This window comes from Carcharodon carcharias, chromosome 13 (assembly GCF_017639515.1).
Source record: "Carcharodon carcharias isolate sCarCar2 chromosome 13, sCarCar2.pri, whole genome shotgun sequence".
Lineage (NCBI taxonomy): Eukaryota > Metazoa > Chordata > Chondrichthyes > Lamniformes > Lamnidae > Carcharodon > Carcharodon carcharias.
Window position 1 is genome coordinate 88,110,463 of NC_054479.1, and position 15,943 is coordinate 88,126,405.

The 15,943-nt window shown below is 44.8% G+C and overlaps 1 protein-coding gene across 1 annotated transcript in view; it reads right to left on the reverse strand.

The window, feature by feature from the left end:
• LOC121286105 (lymphoid-restricted membrane protein) overlaps nucleotides 1-15,943 on the reverse strand; it is a 158,583-nt gene that overhangs the window by 104,904 nt on the left and 37,736 nt on the right. The window contains exon 15 of the mRNA XM_041203097.1: nucleotides 9,183-9,284. Coding sequence (XP_041059031.1) covers nucleotides 9,183-9,284 — 102 coding nt within the window. The remainder of the gene's footprint in view (nucleotides 1-9,182; nucleotides 9,285-15,943) is intronic.

The window sequence follows — 15,943 nt, forward strand, 5'->3', positions numbered from 1 at the left end:
TTGGTGTGTGCAGGTGAGGGATAGGGTTGCCAACCCTCCAGGATTGACCTGGAATCTCCAGGAATTGAAGATCAATCTCCAGGACACTGCTGTGTGCAACCCTGGAGAAAAATCATCAGGGCATTAAAAAAGATTGTTGTTTCTTTGACCATTTCTCTTTACCAGGTATAATAGTATTGAAAATTGGAAAAGGCTGTTTAGCTGACAGTTAAGCATCATCCAATTGGCGTGGAAAGGCAGTATGTCACAAGGATGGATGTATTGGCCGACTAATGGTGATGAAACCTCCAGGAATACATTTGATCACAGTTGGCAACCTCAGTGAAGGACAATGTGAAGATAAACTAAATAGTGTCACCCCTAAGCCTCTACTCATCTCCCTCACCATAGTAACAGTCCAAAACACCGAGCTTACTATCTGAGAAATGGATTTTAAATAAAGGGAGATAAAAATATTGTTTCATTAGAATGTGGTTTGCAGGAAAAATGCTCAGTGAAGCTAATTCGCTCATTAAAAAGGGGAAGGAATTAAATGGTTAAATTAAGATAAATGTAGCTACAGCTTAAAAACTTTGCATAAAACTGTCATCATGTTTGCATGTGTTTGCTCAGTCATGCATTGACAAGGAATTAAATGAGAAGTTTCAAGTTGAACAGTTAAATTGAATTCAGATTTCTCAGCCTTCTCCTCTTCACAGAATCAGCTAGCACAGAAGGAGGCCATTCAGCCTCTTGTGCATGCACACAGATTGACCTAGCTAGCTAGTTCTGCATCCCCTGCTCTTTCCCCATAGCCCTGTTCTAATCAAAAACCCAGAAAACACTAAAAGAGAGTGTAATGTTCTAAATACTGCTCTAGTAGCCTTGGCTTCCTCCTCCTCCTTTTGGGGGTCTGTCCTTCTACAGGAAGATGGTTCAAGATGTCGAAAGATCAATTTTAGGTCAAATCAGGAATCAAGACTATGGGGTAGAATTCCCTCATCAGCAATAAGGATTGCTGGATAAAGATGAGAGGGATTGAGGAATTGGGGTTGGTTACATGCACCAACAAGGACTGAAAATGTTGCAAGGGTGGGGATGGCAGGGTGGTGGAGAGAAGAACATTCATTTTTGACAAGCAAAAAGGGAAGACCAAGATTTTACTGCTCAGGCTGGTGCTCTCAACAGTGAAGACAAGACTGATACTGGAAGAGGCCATACAGGAAAGAGCCTCATAACTAGGAAAGAATGCAGCCCAAAATTAATAGGGATTAAAATGCTTCATGTGAATAATGGCCCCATGATCAAGTTTCACACTGATAGTCATGTTGGAAATATTCTGACCTTGGAGTTTGAAGATTATAGTTCAAGACCCACTCTAGGGACTTGAGCACAACATAGAGGTTGACGCTTTGGGTGGCACCTTAGATCAAGGCTCCCAAAAGCATTATTGGGGGGACGCAAAAGATCCCATCCTATTGGAAGAGTAGGGAAGTTCTACCCCCCGTCCTGGGCCAACACCTTTCAGTCAGTATTAAAAATAGATGATCTGCTTGTTATGTCAACATCATTATTGGGATCCTGCTGTACACATATAGTTATTTTTCTCTGTTAACAACAGTGACTACACTTCAAACACTACATTGGCTGTGAAGCACATTGATACATCCAGGCATTGTGAAAGGGGCTATATAAATGCAATTTGTTCCGAAGTATCAGCTCCACTCAAGGGCTGATTTACAGCTCATCCACACTGCACAGTTAGCATCTGCATGAAGCAGTTTGGCACCCAATCTACACTTGTGAAGTGGAACTCAGGGGAATGAGATCTGAAGTGAAGCATGGTGAAACGTCCTCCCCTCGAGGTCCTCCCCCCTCTTCCCCCTGGCTTCAGGTCGAGCATTGGACCCAAATCCAGTGGAACTGAATTCATACCAACACTAAAGCTATGCAGGTACATATTTGTTCTGATCACCTGGGCTGCAATTTGATGGAGCTGGTTTTCATAAGAGGTCAAATGGAATGAAAATCAGGCGGGTTCAAAATCTGCCCCATTGTGTGACTGCACCTTTAATAACATACAGGGAACAGAACCAGGTAGAGTGCTCCGAGAAGCCAGAAAAACAAAAAAAAGGTTTAAAAAAAGTTTAGAATAGAACGTTTAGCTTAAAATTAAAATGAAAGTTAACAATAAAATAAGGAAGAAGTCAGGGAGAAATCAGAATAGGTAAAGGAGAAGTTTGTGGAGTGTTCTGTTAGACTATTTTCATAACAAAACAATCTCAGGGATAAGGCTCAAATTCACGTTTGTTGGAAAGTCTATGAAGGAACTGAGTTCATTTCCAAAAGGCATCCCTTCAAAAGCCTCACAAAACCAAAAATTTGTTAAATAAAGCTGAGTCCTACATAGATGGGTTGGTTTTACCCTGTGAGCTGGTGAATACCCCCGATCAGGCTCGAATGGGGGTCAGGAGCCCACATTATGTGGGGAAACAGAAACCTGCAATCCCCCTGAACTGGCTAATTAATGGCCAGACAGCAGGCTCACCATCCAACTAAGGACAGTGGGTAGGCTCCCGAAACTGGAGGGCCAAAAGGTGGTCGCTAGCTTGAATGCAGTGGTAGGATGCCCTTATAGGCAAGTGAAGAAAGGACACCCCAAAAGTGGCACCCTCTCTCCAACACTTTCCACCTTAAAATTTTAAAATGGCCTCGACAGCCTCGGTCAATGTTATCACTTCAGTTCTAACTGGGTCTCTTAAGTTCTGACCAAGGTGTCTGCAATTGCATTTGACTTCCCTACGATGTGGGTGATTTTTAAATGGTACAGTTGGAGAAGCAAACTCCAGCAGAATAGCCTGCCATTCTGTGTTTTACACGAAGAACAGAACAACATAATGTAGGCAATTCAGCCCCTCGCGCCTGCCCCACCTTTCATTACGATCATGGCTGGTCTCATTTCAGCCTCAACTCCAATTTCCCGCCCTTACCCCATAACCGTCCAACTCATTACTAATTAAAAAATCTGTCTATCACCTTAAATTTATTCAACGTCCCGGCATCCACGGCACTCTGAGGTAGTGAATTCCACAGATTCACGATCCTTTGAGAAAAGTAATTCCTTAAAGGCTGTGGTCAATATAGACTTGTGGTCTCGCTATCAATTTCAGGCATGTATTTCAAAGTGTTTGAGAGACTGTAATAAACTGAGGGTTTCCTTCTCCCCTGTGGAGTACCATTTCTAATGCTTGTTTAGTTTTCTGGAGAAGTACCCAATTGGTGTCTCTATCCGATTCGTCTTCCTGGTAGAGAACAGCCCCTATCCCAATGTCACTCGCATCGATGGCAACTTTAAATGCTTGGATAAAGTTTGGAGCTGCAAGCACAGGCTCGCCTATTAAAATGGTTTTCAGCTTTTTGAAAGCTGTCTGGCATTTCTCAGTTCATACTACCTTTGCTTTTTCCTGTAGTAGATCTATCAGCGGGGTAGTGACTGCTAAAGTTTGGCACGAACTTGCAGTAGAACCCACACATCCTCAAGAACCTCATGATTTCATGTTTCATTTTAGGAATGGGGAACTGTGCTGCACCTTTGTGGCTCTGGACAGTACTTGTCCTTTACCCACTACGTGTCCTAGATAGGTCACCAGAGCCTTAGCGAACTCGCTTTTTGAGAGATTGACCACTAGGTCAGCTGCCTGTACTTTCTGGAAGAGGGCTTCCAGTTGCTCTAAATGAGTTTCTCAGGTGTCGCTGTACACTAGAAGGTCAACTAGGTATACTACGCAATTGGATAAGCCGCCACTACCTGGTTCATCAGCCTTTGAAAGGCGCCTGGGGAATTTTGGAGTCGACTGGTATAACCCATCCACAGTTACGATGGTGGAAATTTCCTTCACGTGGGCAGCCAAGGGAACCTGCCAGTATCCCATGAGCAAATCTATCTTTGTAATATAGGCTGCTTTACCAACCCTATCTCTGCAATCTTCCAGGTGGGATACCAGGCAGGATTTGGCTCTGGTCACTGCATTAACTTTTGGTAGTCAATGCAGAATCTTGTGGGGCTGTCCGGCTTGGGCACAAGTACAACTGGGGAGCTCCAGCTACTGCTGCTAGGCTCTATTAGTTGGTGCTCCAGCGTGTAGTTAATCTCCTGCCAAACCTAGGCCAACTTTTCTGTGCCTGGATGTTAAGGATGTTGCCTTTTGGGAGAGGCCTCTCCCACATCCACACCATGTAGAGTTGGTGTGAGCAGCCTGGCTTGTCTCTGCATAAGCCTTCAAATGCAGTGCGCAGCCTGGTCAAGACTGCTGGCTGTTCTGCACTCAGGTGGGTGAATAAGGAGTCTAGTCTGCTAGTATCTCTGTGTTGGTTAGCTGGATTCTAGGGAGGTTCAACATGGGCCTCACCCATGTCTCCCTCCAATACATCCCCAATGCCACCCTCATTCTTTAGGTTGGTGACAAGGGACAGACCGTTACCTGCTTGGCCCCTTCTCAGCTGTGATGTTGCTTTATCATGTTGATATGACACAGCCTTTGCTTTTCTCCTTGGGGTCCCAATTAGATAGTTTACTTCCCCGAGCTTCTTTGCTACTCTGTACGGGCCATGGAACCAGGCTTTTAAAGGTTCACCTCATATTGGTGAGAGCACTAACATGCAGTCTCCTAGCTGAAAGGTTCATCCTTGTCTTTGCATGTTTGTCTTCCTGTTTCCTCATAGCTGTCTGGGAGATTTTTAAGCGTTCTTGGGCCCCATCACAGGCTCTCATGAGCTGCTCCTGGAACACTTATGTAGTCAAACATGGAGACTTCCTCCTTCTGTCCTTGATTAGTTTCAGAGGCCCTCGCACTTGGTGCCTGTAAACTAATTCAAACAGAATAAAACCGGTGGACTCATTGGGTGAATCCCTGGTAATGAAGGGAAGAAAACTTAATCTTTTATCCCAATGATGGGGGTACTCATGGCAGTACGTCCTGGTTATTGTTTCTGGGGCCTGGTGGTACCGTTCTAGCACCCCCTGCGACTGCAGGTGATAGACTGAAAGCTTCAACTGGGTCATGCCCAGGTTACCCATGACTTCCTGGAATATTCTGGACATGAAATTTGAGCCCTGATCTGACTGATCTCGATGGGCAGCCCATAACTAATAAAGAATTGAATTAATTCCACCCCCTCCCCCCCCACCACCATTTTGGCAGATATGATTCTTAGGGGAACAGTCTCCAGGAAGTGGGTAGCCACGTCCATGATGGTGAGGATATACTGGTAGCTCCCTTTTGTTTTGGAAAGGGGCCCCTCACAGTCCACTAACACCTTGCTGAACAATTCCCCAAAAGCTAGCACAGGAATCATAGGTGCAGGTTTTATTGCAAGCTGGGGTTTTCCCACAACATGGCAGGTGTGACCGATTCTACAAAACCTTACTACATCCCTGTGGAGGTGTGGCCAGTAAAATGCAGGCTGATGTGGGCTTGGCCAGTCACCATGCCCAGCCATCGGAATTTTGTGAGCTAGCCATAATATTTCCCTACGGTTCTTTGGCAGCATCACTACCTGAAGGGTCACCGTCCAGTCCTCATTTGCAGGTCTGTGAGGGGGTCTCCATTTCCTCATTAGCACCTCATTTTTAATGTAGTAGCATTCAGGAACTGTTTCTGCCTCCGCTTCAGTAAGGGCTGTCTGAGCTAATGTTTTTAAAGTGGGCCAGCTTGCTGGGCTGCTACCAAGGAAGATCTATTCATTACCTCCTTAGGGTCTTCTAGACTCCCAAAAAAGGTTTCAGATAACCAGACTGTAGGGGCTCCTGTCTGCAGTGCCACTACAGCCTCCACTGACGGAGCTTGGCTGGCCATAGACCATGTTACCACACAGTAAGGGAAAATGCCAGGCACTTTCTCCTGCAGCTATTCTATCTCCTTGACCATAGTTGGCTTCCCTGCAACCACTGGGGATGCTGTGACCTTTGATCTCAGCAGGTCATTGCCGAGGAGGTCGACCCTGTCCACAGGCAAATTGGGTGCTGTTCCTGACTCAAGGTCACACTTCAGATACACCTGATATAAGGGGATGGGCATGTACCCTCCTTCAATCCCCTTTATCAACACCTTGGCACTTACTGCACACACTGGTGGGAAGATCATGCCTTTTCCCAGCAGTAGATTTTCGCTGGCCCCTGTATTCCTCAGTATCACTAGAGGCTTACTCACCTCACCCTGGGGAAATGTGGCCACCTTTCCTTCAGGTACAAAATCCTTGTAACTCTCAGGGATTTATTGAACCTCACCCACATTCTCAGGAGTGCATTTACAGAGACTTGCAGCCGCAGTCAGGGCCATTGCCTGGTCTGCTATGCTCAGACTCCCATTCTCTGCACATGGTGTACATGTCCCAATAAGTCCCACTGGTTTTTCCTGTAACCTCCAGTATTGGCCCAGAGACCCTAACTTTCAGCAGTTAAAACACACAGGCTTCTTGGCCTCACTTTTCATCTCACCTTTCTACCTGAGGGCCCACAGCATTTCCTTCTCTCCCATGGGTGCTCAGTTTCCTAGGAGATGGTCTCTTCTGGGACAAAGGTTTGTGGATCAGCTCAATCATCAGCCAGTGTGGCTGCCTGCCTGGCCCCTGTTACCCTATGTTTCTCTAGGTGTGTTCTTACTGGAAACAGTAAGGAGTTTTTAAAACTTAAGGAGAGTTATTTAATGGAGGCTTTCATAAGTGGCTTATGTTTTAAATGCCTGCACCCACTGGTGAAAAACAAGTTCACAGAATTTTAACAGCACCGAAGGAGGCCATTCAGCCCATCACATCTGCACCAGCTCTCCAAATGAGCATTATGACCTAGTGCCATGGCCCTGCCTTTTCCCCATTGTTACTATTCAAATAATCATCTAATTCCCTCTTGAATGCCTCAGTTGAACCTGCCTCCACCACACCTCCAGGCAGTGCATTCCAGACTTGAACCACTCACTGTGTGAAAAAGTTTTTTCTCACATCACATTTGCTTCTTTTGCAAATCACTTTAAATCTGGTACAGCTGACTTTGTCAGTTGAGCAGTTGGTTTGGAGACACTTGGTTCTGCAGCTTAGCTGAAGGAGCTGTCCTATTTCCTTTTTGACTGTGGCTTTGCTGACTTGCCTCCAGCCAGAAAGAGTGAGTGAGATAGAGATAGAGAGAGAGATAGAGACTTTTACCTGCAAGCTGCAGCAATGTCTAATTAATGTTCTTTGCTGTGACCTGCACAGCACACACTAGCACACCCATATCAGGTTTGCAGCTGGATCTTTAAACCCCTTATCTTGCGTGTTCCTGGAAGGGAAAAGCAAACATATCTTTCGCCCAGAATCTGCTTTCTTTCAACCCAGATCATGTTTACATTCTAAGACATAACTCAATAGGAGATGGTTTCTGCTGAGAAGTGGTAATCAGTCTCCAATAATCTCCTGTGGTTGTTGAGAAAAAGTTCAGTCTTTTGCATTGTACTTCTTCCTTTCAAGTGTCTCTGTCTGAAGTAGGCCTCAACACCTTTTCAGATGCAAAGTTTCATGTTGGCACTCTGGACCAGTAAGTCAAGTATAATCCACATAGGAATTTTCCAGAAAGCAGTCACTTTACATTCTTAGCTAGTTTTTGCTTGCATGTCCTTTTTTTAAAAAAAAATCTTCTCAAAAAGTTCACTATGCCCGTAAGTAATTCTGTGCTGTGATCTGCAGTCATGATACAACATTCATTCAGATCATGATTTGCATCTAAACCATATTTTCCTCCCTTTGTTCCATATCCCAGGATATCTTTACCTAACAAAAATCTCAGTTTTGAAATTTTAAATTGACCCCCCAGCATCCACAGCCTTTTTGGGAGAGTTACACTTTGTGAAATTGTACTTCCTAGTTTCACTCTTCATTGGCTTAGTTCTAATTTTAAATTTCTGCCTCTTTATTCTGAATTCCTCCAACACAGGAAGTAGTTTCTCTGTATCTACCCTATCAAATTCTTTTATTGTTTCGAAGACCTCGATCACAGATCACCCCACAATCTTCTAAACACAAGGGAGTATAAACCACGCTTAAGGGGGGGGTTTCCTAGCACACGTCTGCCTGCCGGCACTATACACCCCCCGAGTGTTATAATCCGGCTTCTAACTCAATGTGAGTGGGAGGAAACACTTCTGCAATCAGATTATATTTATAGTCACCATAGAAATATCAACTAACCACAGGCTGCAAATGACGGACACTGACAACGTAAAATTTACCCAAATGCACTTATAAATGAGGCACCTGTGCTGAGTCTCACGGACAACAATACCAAACATGAGAAATGACAAATTGTAACCTGAGCAAAAAACACCAGTACAGAGAATTCCTTTCTCATTTGTTATCCAATAACTGGGATCTGGGAATCCACTTGCAAATTGTTCAGATGAGCTTCACTTCACGTTTTGCCCTAACAAGTGGAGGCAGTCAGATCTGATCTGGTGTTGGTGGTGCTTTCACTGCATGCACCCAACCATAATGATTAAAATACATCCAGTGTAATATTGGCAAGGCTTCATGGCAGACCAATATACGGACAAAACTGTACTATATGTTGAAATCGTAAGTTAATAATCATCCCTTCTCCCATCCCTAAGTCTCCTTCCTCCTAATGTTGGCTCCTGCCCTGTGTAATTATTTCAGGGTGCCAAACTTGGAATGTTTGCTGGGCAAGTGCTCACTTTCTACAATTTAGTGTAAATGTTACCTGCCCTCCCTTAAGGACGATCAGCATTTGTGCTGCAAAATCAAAAACTGCAGCATCCCCAAAACTCTGCGCTAAATACCAAGAGGGTTAAACCTATAATTAACTATTGGAGATCAGAGCCAAACCTACGTTTCACACGTCAAACATAATCGGGACTCAATACAGAAATAATTCTCAACACCATGTACGCATGCAAATATTGGAACATTAAAAACAGGGACTGACACCAACATCTCAAATGAATCATAACTCAAATTCAAACGTGATTGTGACGCAACTGACTGAGCCACATCTTTTGTACTGTACAGCAATCTTTTCTGTATGATCAGATCCAGAGCTGGTTAAATGCAATTTGTTTTGAAATTAAAACAAACCACAAGTACGTAATACTCCATACCACTTCAAAGTCTGAAAACCTCAATTGCAAGAGGAGACCCGAAAAGGCTTTGAGACTTACCTCTAGCTCAACTTCATTCAAATCTTTGCAGTTTATTTTCAGTTCACCTATTTTTTTCAACCACGTCACCAGTGCCTCAATCTCTTCAGAGAGCTCCTTGGTCTGAAAATTATTGACATTTGTATATTTAGGAGTCAGTTACTGAAAGGGAAGTATTTCACTAACCCTTTGGAATTCAGCGATCTTTATGTCCCAAATGGGAGAAACAGCTGGCATTACATTGTGATGAAATAAATATGAATGTAAGATCAGAGATCATTCCTGGAGATAGGTTTAGGCTGCAGAGGCCATTCACATGAACCAGTAAATTGTTGAGTTGCTTCCTTGTTCTAATTCATCTTGTTATTTTAGACATGGTATCGACACCTGTGATTATTACATCACAGAATCAGGTTTTTTATGAGACAAGGCAATTCCATACATGTGCTCAGGTGCTTCATAATTCACAGTTCCAGTGAGTACAGCACACAGCATCAATAAGAACTTTAAAAAATATTTTTCTTTCACAGTATGTGGGCACCGCTGGCAACCCCAGCATTTATTGCTCATCCTTAATTGCCCTCGAGGTCATAGTGAGCTGCCTTCTTGAACTGCTGCAGTTCATCAGGTGTAGGTACGCGCATAGTGCTGGTAGGGAGTGTGTTCCAGGATTTTGGCCCAGCAGTGAGGAACGGCAGTATAATTCAAGTCAGGACAGTGAGAGACTTGGAGAGAAAATTTATATTGCTTATACTCTATTATACTCTTATACTAATTCTATCTTTTCATGCACAACATCACTAAATCATAGTACATTAACAATACATGAAAGTGACATCTGAACAAAATGCACTTTACTCTTCTTAATCTCTTCTAATCATTGTTACCATTGTTATATTGCCCTCTTCAGGTCTTATTTTTTTAATTCATTCACGGAATTTGGGCTTCGCTGGCTGGGCCAGCATTTATTGCCCATCCCTAATTGCCCTTGAGAAGATGGTGGTGAGCTGCCTTCTTGAACCGCTGCAGTCCATGTGGTGTAGTTACACCCACAGTACTGTTAGGGAGGGAGTTCCAGGGTTTTGACCCAGCAACAATGAAGGAACAGCATTATATTTCCAAGTCAGGATGGTGAGTGACTTAGAGGGGAACTTCCAGGTGATGGTGTTCCCATCTATCTGCTGCTCTTGTTCTTCTAGGTGGTAGTGATCATGGGTTTGGAAGTTGCTGTCGAAGGAGCAAAACATCCCATGCTCAGCAGAAAGCTGTTTTAACTCATCATGTGCTGATCCCACAAGCAGCTCAGAACATCAAAGCACTACATAATAAATGCATGTTGACAGGTAATGTGCCATTCACATGGTTAGGTAACCCAAGTTGCTTCACAGGAGTGTTATTAGACCAAATTTGGCACCAAATCACATTAGAAAGTCTTAGGACAGATAACCAATAGTTTAGATTTTGAGGAGCCTCTTAAAGGAGGGAACAGAGGTACTTAAGGAGGGATATACTTGCCATTGATGGAGTGCAGTGATGGTACACCAGAAAAAAATCCCTGGGATAGCAGGATTGTTGTATGAGGAGGGATTGAAGAGACTGGGCCTGTATTCTCTAGAGTTTAGAAAAATGAGGGGTGATCTCTTTAAACGGTGCAAAATTCTTACAAGGCTCGACAGGCTAGCTGCAGGAAGAATGTTTCCCCTGTTTGGGGTTCTAGAACCAGGGGCAGTCTCAGAATGAGGGGTAATCCAATTAGGACTGAGATAGTGAGGAATTTCTTGAGTCAGAGGGTGGTGAATTTTTGGAATTCACTACCCCAAGAGGCTCAGTCATTGAGCATGTTCATTCCAGAGGTTGATAGATTTCTAGATACCAATGACATCAAGGGAAATGGGAATATTGTGGGAAGATGACTGCACAATGTTCAGCACCATTCGCAACTCCTCCGATACTGAAGCAGTCTATATCCAAATGCAGCAAGGCCTGGATAATATCCAGGCTTGGGCTGACAAATGACAAGTAACATTTGCACCACACAAGTGCCAGGCAATGGCCACCTCCAACAAGAGATAATTTAACCACCACCCCTTGATGTTCAATGGCATTACCATCACTGAATCCCCACTATCAACATCCTGGGGGTTACCATTGACCAGAAGCTGAACTGGACTAGCCATATAAATACTGTGGCTACAAGGCCAGATCAGAGGCTAGGAATCCTGTGGCAAGTAACTCACTTCCTGATTCCCCAAAGCCGGTCCACCATCTGCAAGGCACAAGTCAGGGGTGTGATGGAATATTCTCCACTTGTCAATACCAGAAGCTTGACACCATCCAGGACAAAGCAACCCATTTGATGGGCACCCCTTCCACAAACATTCACTTCCTCCACCACCGATGCGCGTTAGCAGTGTGTACCATCGACAAGATGCACTGCAGCAATTCACCAAGGCTCCTTCGACAGCACCTTCCAAACCCACGACCACTACCATCTAGAAGGACAAGAGCAGCAGGTAAATAGGAACACCGCCAACTGGAAGTTCCCCCCCAAGTCACTCTCCGTCCTGACTTGGAAATATATCGCTGCTCCTTCACTGTCGCTGGGTCAAAATCTTTGAACTTCCTAACAGCACTGTGGGTGTACCTACTGCAGCGGTTCAAGAAGGCAGCTCACCACCAGCTTCTCAAGGGCAATTAGGGCACTGGTTTGGTTGTGGATGTTGCTGGAAAGATGACATATTTAGATATCAATCCACCTCTGGCCTCCACTCCAGATTTTTTTGTCAGAGCTTACTCCCTTAGTCTTCAATTCCCTTGAGGTATCCACAAGGCAGTGGAGCTGTTCACCCACAGCTGGGGGTCTGATTCATGAGTATCAGGGAATGTCCACATGCTGGTAGGCCTGCATGTCAGGGGAGCCGATCCTCCTCCAAATTCCTCTGAAGCTTGAGCCTAGGACAGCTAGAGATCCAGTTTGATGTGTTGCCACAAGGAAGCACAGTTGAGGATCTGCCAATGGAAAGACTGTGTACTGACAGGGAGAGGCTAACATATTTGGCTTTCTTTTTGCATAGCTGCTAGCCAGAGCTATTGGCTGAAAATAAGGAACAAGCTAGTGCACACAAGCAGGCATGCTAAATCTCCTTCAACACACACGAGACACATCACATTACATGTTGGATGCACATTTACTATGTAATCTTATGATATCATTATAGTCCCTCCACCCATTTATCTCTCTCAATTTGTGCTCGAGTACTCTAATGCCAAAGTCTTGCAAGGTGACCATTTAACTGCAAAATGTCTCAAGGTAGAGTACTCCATATTTCACCTCAATATTCCAAAGTCATTAGGGTAGCTGCCTCTTTGTTAACCTGCGATAATAATGTTATCGATGCTATAGTAATGGCATAGTTATAGTAACTGGCTCAACTATTCCTCCCACCTTTCAGCCAACTATGTCTTGAGCTCATCCAAGATTCAGCCTGCCTAATTCTCACCAAATCCTGCTCGCCCTTTGCTGGCCCAGATTGGTTATCAGTTATTGTGCACCTATTTGAAAAAATTTATCCTCATTTTCAAATCTCTCTATGACCTTAGCCCCCCTCTATATCTCTCATCTCCCTCAGCCCTACAACCCTCTGATATCTGCATTCCTCCAATTCTGACATCTTGTGCATAGGGTTGCCAACTCTCCAGCATTGGCTTAGAGTCTACAGGAATTGAAAATCAATTTCCAGGACACTGCTGTGTACAATCCTGGAGAAAAATCATCAGGACATGGTGCTTTTGGTCATTTTCTTTGAACATTTGTCTTTACCAGATATAAAAATATTGAATATGGGCAAAAAAAACTGACAGTCAAGCATCATCCAATTGGTAGTAAGTCCTTTTGCTTTCCAGTTGGCGTAGGAAGGCAGTATGTCACAAGGATGGATGTGTTGGCCGACTAATGGCTGGTGTGTGGCAGGGGTGGGGGTGGCGGTAGGGGGAAAAGGCATGTGGTGATACCTTTAGGAATACATTTAATCACAGTTGGCAACCCTATACTGGTGACCAAATCTCCTGCTGCCTGGGCTCCAAGCACTGGAATTTCCTCCCTCCAGACCATGCGGCATAGCCCCCCCTGCCTGAGATATCATGGCCTGAGAAAGAGAAGTGAGAATGGGCAGAGACTATCCGAGCTTTGCACAATTAACACCTGCTTTCAGAACAAACAATGCCTCAAGGTATCCTGGACACATCCAAAATCAGGGCATTGGCATTAGTTGGTCTGACTATCACAGAAGACTCTCTGAACAACATTCTCAACACTTGCAGCTACCACAGTGTTGACTGTGATACAGATCGCTCCCTGGTGTGCAATCAGGTGAGAATGCTTGAAGTTTTTTTATTTGAAACAGAAATGCCATCCCTCATATCAATGTCAGCCATACTGCTTACCCAGATAAAAACCAACAGTTCCTTGACTCAATTGAACAGGTGCTGTCCCTCATTCCCATGCACAGAGTGCAGAAGCAAAATGCAACAAACTTCTGGACATCATCTACAATACCACACCCTCAACATATGGGAAGCAAGAGCAGATAAATGCTAACTGGTTCAAAGCTAACATCCCTGTGATGGGACCTGTCATTGAAGCCAAGGGATGGGCTCTCTAATTACAAGAGAGATCAGAGCAAAAAAACTCCAAATGTACCGAGAGCTGTTCAAAGTAAAGTCCAACAGTCTGCTCAGCAGTGTGCCAACAACGATTTGGTTACAACTCTGCCTGAATATCCAGGTGTCCTTTGACATAGTGAATATCAGTGACTTGTATGAAGGGGTCAAAAAGGCAACAGGTCCATTAGCAAAGAAAACTATTCCTTTGAAAACAAAAGCTGGGGAGGTAATCACTGACTGCAATAAACAGTTGGAGAGATTGGTGGAACACTACCCTACTCTGTACTCTGGGGGAAAACACTCTTGCCAAGGAAGCTCGAGACACTATAGAAAGCCTGCCTGTTGTGGCAGAGCTGGATATCGAACCCATAGGGGAGGAGCTTAGCAAAGCCACTAATTTGCTTGGCATAGATCATGGGTGATAATGTCATACAGCCCGAACTCATCGAGCATGAGAAACTGGCACTCCTGCAGCATCTGCACTAACTTCTGTCTCTGCTACAGGGAGGGGGGGGGTAGTGCCCCCGGGGATGAGTGATGCAAAGCTTGTGAGCCTGTACAATTAAACAAGGGAGACCCTTGTTGCAATAACTATTATGGCATCTCCCTGGTGAGCATCGTGGGAAAGGTATTTGTCACTGTTGCCCTTGTCAGACTGTAGATCCTGGTTGAACACATCTACCCTGAATCCCAGTGTGGTTTCAGAACTGGTAGATCTGTAATTGACATGATCTTCTCAATCTGGCAGCTACAAGATAAATGTCATGAACAAGGGACAGATATTGCTGACATCAACCTCTCAAGGCATTCGACCACATGAGCAGAGGCCATGTGTTTAAACCACAGGAGAAAACTGCTGCCCACTGCAGCTGCTCAATGTGATCTCCTCTTTCCATGAGGATATGCTGTGTAAGGCAGCTCTCATGAGGCAACATCAGAAACCATAGAGATCTGCAGTGGGGTCAAACAGGGTTGTGTTCTGGCACCGACACTCTTTAGCACATTCTTCTCTTTACTGCTGTCACATGCCTTCAGGTCACCCACAGAGAGCAACTACTTTCAAACCGGAACTGACAGAAAGATGTTCAATCTTGCTCGAGTTGGATGAAGGGGCAAGTCCTCCTCAGAGATTTGCCCTACGCTGACAATGCTGTACTAACATTCCATACTGAAGAACACCTTCAGCAACAAATGGACAGACTCTCCCACACCTGTAAAGAGTTTTGTTGGACCATCAGCTTCAGGAAGATAAATGACATGGTTCAGGATGTTGTCATATCACCAGCTATCAGCAATGTGACACTGGAGGTTGTTGATAGCTTCACATATCTAGGCTCCACAGTCATCAGCAATCTGTCACTTGATGCTGAAATCAACTCACACATCACAAAAGCTGCAGCTGTTATATCCAAGCTGAGTGAGAGAGTGTGGAGCAACAGCAACCTGACTGAGAACACCAAACTGTGAGTCTACCAAGCTTGTGTCCTCAGTGCACTCCTATACAGTGGTGAGATCTGGACAACATACACCAGGCAGGAAAAAGGGGGAACAGTTTCCACCTTCATTGCCTCAGACGTATCCTCGGCATCTCTTGGCAGGACAAGGTAACCAACTCATGGGTCCTGGAGCGTGTTAATTCCATCAGCATGTTGCTAAGATAGCAGCATCTGCGCTGGATTGGCCACATTCATCGGATGAAACACAGGAGCATAGGACTCAGGAGTATGCCATCTGGATGGCTGACGGCCGTAAACCCAAAGAACTGTACGGTGAATTTGCCACTGTGTCATGACCTCTTAGATGCCTATACCTCCATTATAAGAGCACCTGCAAGTGAGATATGAAGATGGCAGTCATTGACACTGACAAATGGGAGACAGTCACTGACGGCCGTGACCTCTGGAGGTCGACTGTTTGGAAGGGCAACGGAATAGGCGAGGAGAAACGAAAAGGTCCGTTGGCCGAGAAGAGGGCCCAGAGAAAACAGAGGCCAGTGAATCGTGCACCTTCTCAGCTCATTGTCTCCCTCAGCAGCAAATGTGGCAGAGACTGCAGGCCAGAGTGGGGATCCTGAGCCAAACCAGGCGATGCCTAACACAGTTGACCATCATGGGCGCAAC